This window comes from Barbus barbus, assembly GCF_936440315.1.
Source record: "Barbus barbus genome assembly, chromosome: 21".
Taxonomy (NCBI): Eukaryota; Metazoa; Chordata; class Actinopteri; order Cypriniformes; family Cyprinidae; genus Barbus; species Barbus barbus.
Genome location: NC_136749.1, coordinates 28,136,220 through 28,150,180, shown reverse-complemented (window position 1 = coordinate 28,150,180; position 13,961 = coordinate 28,136,220). Strand labels below are relative to the sequence as shown.

Sequence of the window (13,961 nt, the reverse complement as noted above, 5' to 3'; positions counted from 1 at the left end):
CCATCAAGAGATGAATGGACTCATTTCTGATGTCATGGATCTTGTTAAGGAATTCTCAGCCCATCTCCGTGAGGAACACTTGAGTGAACATGAACCATTCTTCACGTTAAATGGAATTTCATTGGAATTCTGTGAGATAGAACCAGTTTGCATATGAGTTTGAAGAAATGTTCACATATTTACAAATTCATTTTGATGGCAGCATACAGCATCATGAATATTGCAGTGATTGTATTGCATTATTTATTTAATCATTGCATTTTCTTCCTTTTTGGTTCTTTTCTTGTGTCGCGCTGTAAGACTATAAGATATTTCCACCAATGTCTCTTATTTAAACTTCAGAAACAAAAAGGCTATTAGAATTGGAATGTGTGGAGCTATTGCAAATATACTACAGGTGCACTTTAAATACCTTGCATTTAAAGAATATATTATAAGAAAAATATTATACAGAGATCATGCAATCCTTATTAATAGTGATATTAAAGGCATAATATTAAGAAATGCTCCAAATAAAGTTTAATTATAATTTTATATCAGTAAGTCTTAAGTAATATGTCAATAAATATGTTAATGCATTTGAAGTATACCTATGAAATAAATGTGTTTTAAATAAATTATGGCATGTTTTTTTTCTACTAGGGTATAAATGGAAATTATCAATTATTCTTGCATGCTCATTTAGTGAAAAGCATGTTTTGATTATTTTAACTGATTTTACTGCTTTTGAATTTACTCAGCATCAGTGAATTTGCTTTCAGATGAAATGCATGAATATCTCTGGTTACCATCGCCAGTGTCAGCCTTGTTTTAAGTTGTTCTGCGAGTCTGAAGGCGTAGAGAAACTTTGGGAGGTCTTCGATACGACCTTTTGTTGGCTAAATGTTGTGTAAATCTAAACATAGCTCTATTGTTGGAGTATTGAGACCTGTGTAGGAGGCTCTGCTGCTGAATCTGTGATTATGGTACATAAGTTCAGTGCAAACCCCACTCACAGAGGAGAACCGAGATGGAGATGAAGATAGAAGTGGGCAAAAGCTTCTCATAACAAGCATAAACAGCTCCAGAAAGCTTGACCTCAGGCTAGAAATGATGAAAATAGACCCACAAGTCCACCTCTGTAGATTACTGAAGTGCAGTTACACTGTTTGGGAGGTTAGGTTATATAATCCTTGAGTTGAGGAGAGACTTTCACAGCTGTTCGGTCAAGCATGTGATATAATGTACTTCCTTAAGAAATGTTCCTAGGCTTATTGTGCATGATTAGTCAAGGCTTGTTTATATTCACCATCTTTTATCTTTTATGCTCTTCCTCTGTCACAATTCACTTTTATTTTTTACGATTTAGTCAAATTGCAATAAAAAATTGATTATTTGATGAAAAGTTGAGTAAAACTGCAAAATATTATTACAATTTCTATGTGAATATATTGCAAAATGTTGAAATGAAATGAATTTTCAGCATCATTACTCCAGTCTTCAGTGTCACATGATCCTTCAGAAATCATTCTAATATACTGCTCAAGAAACATTTATTATTATTATCAATGTTGAAAACAGTTGCTTCATAAACTATATTGCCAAAAGTATTGGGTCACCCCCTTCTAATGAACAGGTTTGACTACTTTAGTAATTTCTATGAGTACAAATCTTAATGTTTAAGCATATAATGATATTCTAGGGGATTGTGTGCTTCTATTTTTATAGCAACAGTTTGGACAGGACCCTTTTCTATTCTAACATGACAGTGTCTCTGTGTATAAGACACGGTTCAAAAAGACATGATTGATTGAGTCAGTGTGGAAGAACTTGACTGGTCTGCATAAAGCCAAGTCCTGATCCCAGCTGAACTCCTCTGGTGTGACTTTATATGCAGACCTTGAGCCAAAAACTCATCACCAAACACCAATGACTTGTACATAAGGGTATACTGTCATTTTAGACATGTCCAAAACTGTTGCAACAGAGATGGAAATACAATTTTTAAATACATGAACTGTTTCCATCTTTGTTGCCACAGTTTTATTAGTGCCTTTTTCTGTTCTAAAGAAGGGTGTCCCAACACTTTGTCCTTATAGTGTCTATACAAGTCATTGGTGTTTGGTGATGAGTTTTTGGCTCAAGGTCTGCATTTAAAGTCACACCAGAGGTGTTCAGCTGGGATCAGGACTTGGCTTTCTGCAGACCAGTCAAGTTCTTCCACACTGACTCAATCAATCATGTCTTTTTGAACCGTGTCTTATACACAGAGGCACTGACATGTTAGAATAGAAAAGGGTCCTGTCCAAACTATTGCTATAAAATTAGAAGCACACTATTCACTAGAATATCATTATATGCTTAAACATTAAGATTTATACTCATAGAATTACTAAAGTAGTAAAACATGCTCATTAGAAGGGGGTGACCTAATACTTTTGGCAATATAGTGAATATGTGACCCTGGTCTATAAAACCAGTCATAAGAGTCAGTTTTTTTTAAAATTGAGATTTATACATCATCTGAAAGCTGAATAAATAAGCTATAAATAAGTTGGCTAGGATAGGACAATATTTGGCTGAGATGCAACTATTTGAAAATATGAAATCTGAGGGTGCAAATAAATCTAAATATTGAGAAAATCGCCTTTAAAGTTGTCCAAATGAAGTTCTTAGCAATGCATATTACTAATCAAAAATAAGGTTTTGATATATTTACAGTAGGAAATTTACAAATGATATTCATGGAACATGATCTTTACTTAATATCCTTATGATTTTTGGCATGCAATGTATTGTACAAATATACCCGTGCTACTTATGACTGATTTTGTGGTCCAGGCTCACATTGTTGTGGAAACTGTGATACTTTTTTTTCTAATTCTTTGATTAATATAATGTTCAAAAGAACTGCATTTATTTGAAATAGAAACCTTTTGTAAGATTTTAAATGTCTTTACTGTTACTTTTGATCAATTGCTCAAAAGTATTAATTTCTTTCCAAAAAGAAACTGTTTGAATGGAAATGCACATATTTTCCCATTGGATGGTCTTTTTTCAAGTCAAATGATTTGCTAATGGCCGTTTTAAATGACACCTTTGCAACTTGGGAATCTCCATTTGTAAAGCATCTTCCCAGGCTCTGGTCAGGGTGTGTGTATCTCAGTCATGCAGCCGCAGCCACCAGCGGAGAGGTGAGCCGCCCGTTTGCTGCGTAATGAAAGGGTTTGGTGGAGCAGCAGGTGTGTGATACGGGCTCTATTCAGGAAGGTCTTTGTGTCTGCCTGTGTGTGGGCAGAGGTTGTGCTCAAGCACCTCAATAGGAGCTTCTGCTGCGATGACCATTTACCATCAGCCTCGGCTCTCTGTACCCATCTGTCAGCGAGTGCTTTTCTCAGTTCAAGAGACTGTGCTCTTTATCCTGCAGAGCTGTTCTTTTCACCACAGCCAGATCCTGTCCGCTTTCAGATTACTGCATTTTGGACATTTTGGCAAGTCGAGTACTGCATTTACACTTTTTTTAGCGGGTCTCTGGCACAGATTTCTTTTGTGTGTGTGGGTGTATTTGTGTGCGCGCTTTTAAGCATCCAAAACAAATACTTTTGTACATCCAATTTGAGTCAGTTTAAAATGTGGTTCTAAACATGCTATTTTACAATCTTGTGCAATTAAATCCAATTGTTTATATTTGTGCATGGCTAAACAAAGTAGTTCTTTCTAGATGAACCTCTTTGTGTGTTCACCATTTAAATCTATATTTAAAGCGTTGGGGCTGTTGTATCCAAGACTGAAAGCCATCACGAAAGCCAAAATTATCGTAACACATCCCAGACTGTTTTGACATGTTTGTGTATGATCCCGGTTTTCTACCTGTGTGAAATGTCATGCAATTAACAAGTTTTAACATGTTTGCTGTCACATACAAGTACTCATTTACTTACAACCATCTCTGTTTCAGATGATATTAATGATCTGGACAGATTGATTAGATTCAGTCTTGTTTTAGTATTATTTATTATCAGGGTTATTATTGTTAACTAAAACTAAAACAAATACAAAAATGTATTTGACTTATAAGGATTTTCGACAGGCCAATTTTAAAATAGAAAAATCATAATATTTACTGTAATTGTTCAAACATTAAGAATGTTGTGCACATAAATTCATATTAAAATGTAAAATTATTTTCTTTAGTGTTTTTTCATCTAGATGAATTGGCTGGAGCCTTAAAAAATGTCATGTGGTGCAACCATGATTTATATTAAAATTAAATAATTTCCTTAACATGCTTAACATTTTTTTAAATGTTCTCAGTAATTAATGTGTTTAGAAACAAAGTATTTGCCTTTAATTTGAGTTTTTGTAAATAATGATCTCTTATTTTTGTTCTATAATTTCAGAGTTGCCTTCTTAAATGTAGTTAACACTTATTTTTCCTGCAAATTGCATGAAACTGATAAAAATGTTTTAAAAATACCATTCACCTAAGCATACTGTAGCAGTGATACATATTTCAACCACATAAATTAGATATTTTATTTTAATTTTAATACAGTTATTGCTATTATTGGTCACACCACATGAAGAGTGGTCGCTCCAAATGACAAAAATACCTTATATCATTAAAAATCTATTTAAAGAGACATGTGGGAAAAGTGCAGCACGTGGCATTAACTGCAGGTATTTCTTTAGCCCCAGTTATTTCTGTACTTTGCCCAGTATTGGCTGCTCAATTGACCCTTTCACCGGGAGTTTGATTAACATGCAGTCTTGACATATTATAATGCCGAAAAACAAAACAGACAGGAGAGTAAATTAACGTCGTTGGGCTTGAACTTGAAAAATGGTGTGTACTGACATCTTTTCACAGTTGAAACAAGATACCTTCTGATGTTCATGCATGTTTATTTCGTGCTATGACTAGTAAAGATGAAGGGATGATCGGTTCATGTGCCGCTTCAACTGAGGCGATACAGCAATCTGTCACTACATGTTAAAGAGCCACAAAACAGTATTTGTTGTTTGAATTTCTTTTAAAAAATGACAAAATTTGAACACTGAGGCTTTGTTTCATACTAAAAGTAACCAGCTCTGTCTTGTCTGTCAGTGTCCTCTTTGCTACGTGATGTATTTTCCAATGTGTGAGAACATGATGTGTGGCATAAAAGTGCCATGGTTTGTCGGACGTAGCAACAATAACTAAGGGGGGGGGGTCTTTGCAAAAGGTCAATTTAGAGTAGGGGGAGGTTGCTGGCTCAGGTTCTGAGATGACATCATGAACATCTTTCTAATAGTAGAAAATGACTTCTGGAGTTTGCGCTAGACTGCAGGGTCAGAATTAACATGCTGCCTATGGTGAGCATTTATTTTACTTTGCTTGGCAATATAATCTGGTAGAATAGATTAAAATAGTTATTAATAAATAAATAATAAATAACTAATAAATGCATAATTACCAAACTAAAATTACATGCCCTGAATTATTTTTTTATATTTTTTAATTTTTTGCATTTTTTCTCATATTGTACAAAGATTGAACATAAACAATCTTAAATGAACCAAATTGCATACAAATATATTCCAAATTATACTAAAATAAAGTATTCTATGTCTACTGTATAAACCATCAATTGAATAAAAAAGCAAAAAACTGCCAATCTGGGACATATATCTATAAAGGAAAACACTCTGCAGTGGTCGCACCACATGATATTTTCAAATTCAATCAAAATTTACAAGCACAGAATTGGTCACCTAAACAAAACAAGCTACATTCATTGTTGTTCATGCATTCATTGAACAATTGAACTATTCATTCATTGTTTTGAGGACATACCACATGATATCCAAATGTGGTAACTACATACAAGCCGTTAAAAAGATTATTTTTTTCCAAATTTGAAAGAGACTTACAAACCTGCTTGATGCTTCCATGGGTCCTTGGCAAATTGGTATATGATGCAAAGTCTTATCTTTGAATGGATTTCAACATAAAAGTCCCAAAATGGTAGTTTCTTGATGGTCGCACCACATGATATTTCTTAAAATGGAAATCATCACATCATGGTTACATGATCTATTTAACATATCCTTGCCGAACAAAAGTATTAATTTCTTTAAAAAAAATACTTTTGTTTTTTTAAATAGATAACATAAAAAATAAAACTTTATATTAATACAAACTATAAAACTATATCATTGATAGGCTACTAAAAATGCTAATTTATATATAATTTATTATAGTATTTGTTAATATTTTGAATTAACTTTTATTTTTATATTTTCAGTTTTCATTTTAATTTTAGTTACAATTAAGTAATTTCGTTACATGCTATGTCTTTTTATATTTTTTAATAATTGTGATTTTAATTGTAGTACTTAAATTTCATCTTATTTTATTTTAGTTTGTGATTTAAAATAATATGTAATTTTGTTTTCAGATTTATTAATTATTAATTATTTTTTATTCATTTTAGTTAGAACCCAGACATTGTTTCATTCTCTAAGGCTTCTCCTAATGGTCCACTTTGAGAGCTGTGATTTATATTTATATATCTCTTTTCATTTCAATTCTCTTTTGCTACAGCCCTCTGGCACATGCCATAACTCATCATTATGTGTGCAATAAGTCAGATAAGCAGTTCAATATTTAATATGTTTCCCTCAGATTTGTTTGGATGTTATCTGGGTCTCACGGGTGGATGATTCCCGCTCAGACTTCCACGCCGCGGCCGACTGTGGGATAATGTTACATGTGTTTATCAACACGGCGGAGATCGTGCTGTTCATCATCCTGGCCTGGCCTCCTCATCCCGATCTGAATTGCAAATTTCGGCGGTTAAAATCAATAGACGCAGGGACTGGGATTCACACGCGTGGGCGTGTAATTGGGAAAAACATAAGGGCTGGTATTGCTTCTGACAGGTCATTTATCCCACTTTAGTTAATGGTAAGCATGGCTGGTGTTGGCCGCGGCAGGATTCGTCATCAAACCGTGGTCTATGTTTTCTCTTGCGCTTTGTTTCTACAGAATAAACACTTTGCAAGTTGTGTTGATCTGTTCACAGCGAGGGCGGATCCCTTAGAAAGGCTCGTCCAATAGATGCATTCATAAAAGCAACAATCAAACAAGGCTGATTGATTTTTTTGTGTTTTAGGAGTCATGTAGCTCAGCGGTTCACATAGTGATTCATGCGCTGATTACAAATCCAGCATTTTAAAAAGAAATCAAAACAATTTCTAACATTATAAATGCATTTATTCCAAAAAAGTGTTAATTTATAAAAATTTAAAAAAAGTTTTTAACAGCAGTGCAGTTTTCTTTATTATATTATTTTTTTCATTAGAAAAAAATCTTAAAGGACTAGTTAAAAAAAATAAATAAATATATATATGTTTATATTATATATATTTTATTTAAATTTGAAAAAATTCGTATTTTTTTTCGTAAATCTTTACCAAACTTGCTCTGCCTCTTTCCTTTTATTACTTCCGTAACATCGTGACTTTAATGCATGTTCTTGGTGTTATTCTGCATGTTATTCATAAACAGCTTTTCCATAATAGCTTTTCAGGCACCAATGATGTATGAAGTCATGTGAACAAGTTTTATCTGGCTCTTACTATTGTTCTAGCAGGGTTTCTGCTGGTCTTAAAAATGATTCTGTTCCACAAATTAAGGCTTAAATCAGAGCATAAAGTCTTAAATTCATAAAACATGGCATTAAAAGTTGCATGACTTCTTTCTCAATAGTTTTGTCTTGTTTTCTGATAAAAATATCCAAGCATCCTTGAATCAAGCAATGTGATCGGAAGGTATAGTAAAAGTTATTTCCATATTCTAGTGGTTGGGAGCAGAGCTATTCAGGCTACTTTTTGGAAAATGAATTCAAAAGTAATGGAGATCTGTTCGAAATTGCAGTTTCAAACTGTGAAGCGTTGCTAATAAAAGACATTTACTTTTAGAGGCCATTTTGACATATTGTGATCCATTCAATTTATTCCTTAATTTTCTTTATTTGGTCTTAAAAAGGTCTTTTAAAGTCTTAAATTAGACTTTCATAAACCCTGTTATTGATTGTGCATGTTTTTGCTTTGACGCACAAATCCTAGAAAACCCTGGCAATTTCAAAGTATCTCATAAGCGAGGTCATTACAGTTGTTCTTGAGTTGTTGAGCTTTTCTAATGAGTTGTTTTTGATAGTTTTCAGGTTTTTATTATGCTTGTAAACGCTTTGAATGAGAAGCAGTGTTTCCTTGATGAACCCGGTGTCTTTGGAGCACGAGGTCATTGCCGCACACAGATGGTTTATCTCTGTTTCTTCTCTCTCTGCTCTTTTTCTCGCTCCCTTCTCACGTTGTTCGCACGTCCCCCTCCGAGTCCTTCGATTTCCCTGCAGCCCCCCCCCCCGTTGGCCAGCTGGACGTTCTCCAAAACCTGCACCCATCCTGCTGTTTTTAAGTGCCATCTCGTCCTCTTTTTAGAGTTATGCCGCAATTATATTATGTAACGTTTTCAGATATGCTGTCTAGCTATTTTTTGTGCTCATTTCAAACATGTACATGTGGTACCAATATGAATACGAAATTGACATCAGACCATAACTTACTGCGACTGATTGGCCTGATGTGATCTAATAAAGAAGAGCGTATCAGGTTTCTAAACTGCATGTCACTTGTCGGGGCTTAAAGTGGGATTGATTTAGGAGCCTCATCTACAGCTGGCCGCAGAAGACGATTGTGAATCGAAAGTGATTTTCTGCTTGTGTAACACCGGCGGCTGGGCTGACATCTGTCTGCAGCAGGTTCAAGTTGTTGAACCATCATAGAACAGACATCAGAGGAGAGAGAGCCTGTAAATCAGTCTGAGGAGACGGAGGCACGAGGCGGACGCTTATCTGATAGATGGACAAATGAAGGCAGCAGGCGGTGGCTGAGAGCATCGGTGTTATTTCACAAGCTCATCAAAGACCGAGATGCTCTCAGCACACCGAAGACCACCTCGACAATGTCATATCCTGTTTCACTGTGCCTCGATTTGACATTAGACTGATTGTGACTAAAATAAATCAATGAATAAACAGCATAGGAGATACTAGGAATGGGATTCGTAAGATTCCTTAATATTTCTTGTCGTCTTTATTATTTTTTAAGTAAATACTAAAGAAAACCAGTAATATTTTAGTAATATTTTAATAATTTATTTACCAAAAAAAGGGGACAATGTTTTAGTCCTATTGAGAAAGTATATACATTGCAATAAATACTATTTTAGTAACATTTTAATGATTGATTTATAATTCATTATAAAGTATTTTTTTTAAAAGAAACTAAAAGAGTTACAAGGGATGGGTTTCTATGATTCTTTTTAATTTTTAGTAAACCAGTAAATGCTAAAAAAAAAAATACTATTTTAGTAACATTTTAAGGATTTTTTTAATAATGAGAGCACCCAAATAAATGAAAAATTGTATTGGTAAAGAATAAATCAATAAATATTCTTAGTTTTAAGTAATATGCTGTACTTATCTAAGTATATCAGCTCATTAGTCATTTATTTAAAGAAGAAGGGGTTAAACTACAATGCTCTTTCTATACTGTACTGTACTGTACGTGATTCATTAAAAAGAAGTTCATAAGAGTCAGTCGTTTCATAATTCGGACTGCATTGTTTGCTCTGTGTATGTTTGATTCACTAAAATAAAAATAACGAGTCATCAGTTTTGTGAATCAAACTACATGCACAGAATATGTTTGTTTTCCCAAAGAAGAATTATTTGTTGCACTCTGTTTTTGATTCACTATAAAGAACCAGTTCATTAGAATACTGATTCATTTGGGGAATCAGTATCTTTGCCCAGTCCTACAGTACAATGATCTAATATGCAGATACTCTGTGTGTAAAGCAGGTAAAGATGTCCTGCCTATATGTACATTTCTGTTTATTTAAATTTTAAAGTACCACTTTTTTTTGTACATATGCATGTTATCATATAAACTAGTGACTTTTAATCTACTTAGTCTTCCCAATGCTGATCTGTTGCTCGTATGAGATGCATAACTACACATGCAAGCTGTTGTAATTTCAGCAGACCTTTCTGAGTGAAAATCCTTTCATGAAATCCTCGGTGGAGTTTGTTTTCCCCTCCTCTTTCCCTGCTGCGTTGATTGAAGAGCGTGTTTGTGAAAATCGTTGGCCTTTAACGTGTTCCAGACTGCGCAACCACAAGTCGTGTTTCTGGTGAAGCCGCTGGGGGCGACGTTTTTATCACGCCTTCCAATGGGTAACAGAGTTGACATTCAGCATGCCGCTGGGGTGAATGAGGTTAATAAAACTGCTTTTCCGTTCTCTCTCCTCTCCTCAGTTGGACCCGGTTCAGAAAGCTGTTTTGCATCACACGTTCAGCGCTTCGTGCTCCTCTAAAAGGAAAGCTGTCTCGTGCGGCGTGTGCCAGCTGAGGTTTAACTCGCAGGTGAGTTCTCTTCACCGTGACCCTGACATTCTAACCTAAATCCACCGGAGAAAAGTACAAATCTAATTATCCAACGCAGTCAAGGTGATATAATAAATATTACCATCCACACATGACTTTGATTCTGTGTTAGTTTTACTAAGATTATCACTTTCACCTGCATTGCATCGGTTTTTGAAACTTAATGCAATAGTTTTCAAAAGTGACATTTCTGGCATTATTTACTCACTAAGCATGATGCTTATTTTCATGAAATATATGAATAAACACAACTAAAAAGTAGAGCTGATTACAAGTTGATTCACAAATGCTCAATTTGATTCTGATTCTTTTTGGTATATTGCAATTATAATGTACATTTTGCTTAAAGGAATACATTTTCTCTTATTTTCTAATGCTATAAATCGCAGAACCGGCTTTACTGACGAGATGCAAATGATCATCGCGTTCGATATATCGCCCAGCCCTAAAAGAATAATTTGGAGATGGAGGTGGTTTCATGTGTTTGATTCACTAAAAAGAACCGGTTCATAAGAGTCATGTCTTTGTGAATGAGCCCACGCAGGTCACACTCTATGTTTTTGACTACTTAAAAGAACCAGTTCATAAGAGTCATTTGTTTTGAGAATCTGACTACTCTGTTTGCGCTGTACTGATGAACTAATAATAACCTAAGAGATATTTGCTTCAGGAATCAGACCACACTGTGTGTTTTTGATTCACGATAAAGAACCAAAGTCATTAGTTTTGGGAATCGATATCTTTACCCAGCCCAACATACAGTACAAAGATCTGTCAATACACTGTGTATAAAGCAAGTAAGAAGGTCCTGCCCATGCATTTGATCCATTTCTACTGTCATACATTATATATCGTCATACTTCCAGCCATCTATTAGGCTCAGACTATAGATCATCCACTGATGCATCCGATTCATTCAGGATGACTTTGAAATGGCCTAGAGGACAATTTTATCTTCCGTCCTTCATCCATCCCTTGCCATTTTCCATTCAGGAGAACTTCTTCCTGTGTGCCATGCTTTCATCCGAGATATTTAGTCCCAATAGGATTATTTAAAAACAGCACGGCCCAAATCCACTCTATTAGGTGCTCATTTACAGCGTCACTGTAAGATATTAAGCTGTAATATCCGCAGGACCGAGGCCTATCATACAGCAATCACAGCTCATTATGCGCATCCGTCAGGACCGTGTGACAGAATTAGTGGGCGGGGCTGCTATTGACCAATCACACGCCCTGTAGCTCTCCAGCAGCCAATCACAGTGAGCATCTGGGAGAGATTATACATTCAAATCACGCCGTATGCTCAGCAAAACCTCATTATTATTGGCCGTTTGTGCTCCAGCTTCCAATCAGCTCCAATCTGAGCCCGGGAAGCCTTTATGCGGCACATTTTCAAAAATCACCAGCCAGTCCAGCCAGGCGTTCCAGGCGACTTTTGAAAATGACATTTGGTTTTCATATATCACCACAGGTCTGTTTGAATATGAGACGCTTCGTTATGGATTCTTCTGGGCATATGAATTATAAATAAATTGTATAATGGTGGGGGAGAGAAAACCTAGTTAGTTCTTGAAGTGCTTTTGCTCTTTGCCTGCCAAAAATGGAGAATGAAGCTCTAATTAGCTTTTCCCATGATTGATTGATAGTGTAATTTAACTGTGTCCCATTGCTGGTGCCCATCTTAGTTAAAGCCTTGACCATCACAGTGGCAGCTTCTCTGTCATGCTTTGTTTTTGTTTTTTTTATCATCTTTTTTTTATTATTATTTATCATTTTTAATATTTTTTATTTATAATTATTTACAGTTATCGTTATAATTATGTAAGGTCTGTTTTGGTCTGATTGCACATTGTAAATAAACTGCACTTGGGTTCATCACTACGCTTGCCTTCAGTGGACTCTTTACAAATTATTACCTTTTTAAATATTTTTTATTTATTATTTAATATTATTAAAAAAATGTCCCCTTAACTTACTGCCAAAAAGTTCTGGACCCTCAAATGATTGCCATTTTTTTACTTAGGATGCATGCTTTTTTTGTTTTTTCGAGCTTTTTGTGTTTAAGTATTTATATTATTAATTTATATTTTTATAATATATTTTCATATTTATTGCTTATAACAATTGTACCTCTATCCATCTATCCCTACCAAAAAGTTAGTTCTGGACTTTAGCATTTGTGCCTTTGTTATTCACGTGCTTGTCTTTTTTATTTGTTTGCTTTTTTATTTATTTGTAATTTGTACAATTATTCATAATATTAATTTATTTTTTAGATTTAATATTTATACATTTTACCTATTTATTTTTTGTTTTATATTTATTTTACATTTTTATTTATTTATTATTTAACATTATTTGCTTTTATTTTTTTATTTTATTTTTTCTAACTTACTGCCCAAAAGTTTGTTCTGGACTAGCAACTTGGTCTTTGTTACTCACATGTTTTTTTTTTGCTTGTTTTCTTTGTTTGTTTTGTTTTTTTTAATTTTCAAAAAATGGTAAAAAGATCTGCACACTGTTAATCTCCCTTTAAAATTTAAACATCGCAACAGGCAAACACTGTACTTTAGCCCCTAGCTTCTGTGTTTGTTACTCACGTAAACAGGAGACACTTGGTTATGGATTCTTCTGGGCGTATGAATTATAAATACAGTAAATAATGGCAGGGGAGAGAAAACCTAGTTTGTTCTTGAAGTGCTTTGCTCTTTGCCTGCCAAACACAGACTGCGGCTCTAATTTGCTTTTCCCATGATTGATTGATAGCGTCATTTAACAGCGTCCCATTGCAGGTGCCCATCTTAGTTAAAGGCTCACGGGGCAGGACTGACTTCCTCCTCGTCGGGCGTCCGCTCTCAGCCATCACAGTGGCAGCTCTTCCGTGTCGTGCGTTTAATGAATGGTTGATTGCGGCTCAGATTGCACATGACATTTATCTGTGTCACTGCATTCTCCCTTGTGATTGGCCAATGGAACAAATAGCTGGAAGGTGTCAGAAAACATCCCATTCATCTTGCTGTTAAAGCCATTTTCATAACACTGTCCCGCTCAAATGATGTGTTACTTACAAACCCCGTGATATAAATCTATATGATTAGGATCCATATCCCGCACTGCTATTTGTACAAATACAATATATCAAAAGGAGTCTGATCCATCATGACGTCTTATTGCTTTTCATAAAGGTATATCTGCCTTTAATGTCTTTACAAAATTACCTCCCTGGCAAGCAGGCTGGTATTGTAAAGAAATAAGTGGTGAGAGGAAAGTGAGTATGAAAGCAAGGCCTGAACTGAACACGCACCAAACACCAAATGTGAGTAAAAATCATCTTTGGCAGGTAAACAGCAGTTTTACCAAGAGACATAGACTAGCTCATATGGGAGATGGAATGTCATCAGTATGCCGGGAGAAAATAATGCAAAATACGGTTTATGGCCAGTAACAAATATTAATAAATTGCTTATGTATGCATAATGTATAAAA

At 34.9% G+C, this 13,961-nt stretch overlaps 1 protein-coding gene across 5 annotated transcripts in view; it reads left to right on the top strand.

The window, feature by feature from the left end:
* The window catches only part of LOC306887703 (zinc finger protein 385D-like), a 107,112-nt gene that overhangs the window by 64,271 nt on the left and 28,880 nt on the right, over nucleotides 1–13,961 (top strand). For all 5 annotated transcript variants that reach the window (XM_079445668.1, XM_079445664.1, XM_079445666.1 and 2 more), the window contains one exon: nucleotides 10,344–10,451. In XM_079445668.1, coding sequence (XP_079301794.1) covers nucleotides 10,344–10,451 — 108 coding nt within the window. The remainder of the gene's footprint in view (nucleotides 1–10,343; nucleotides 10,452–13,961) is intronic.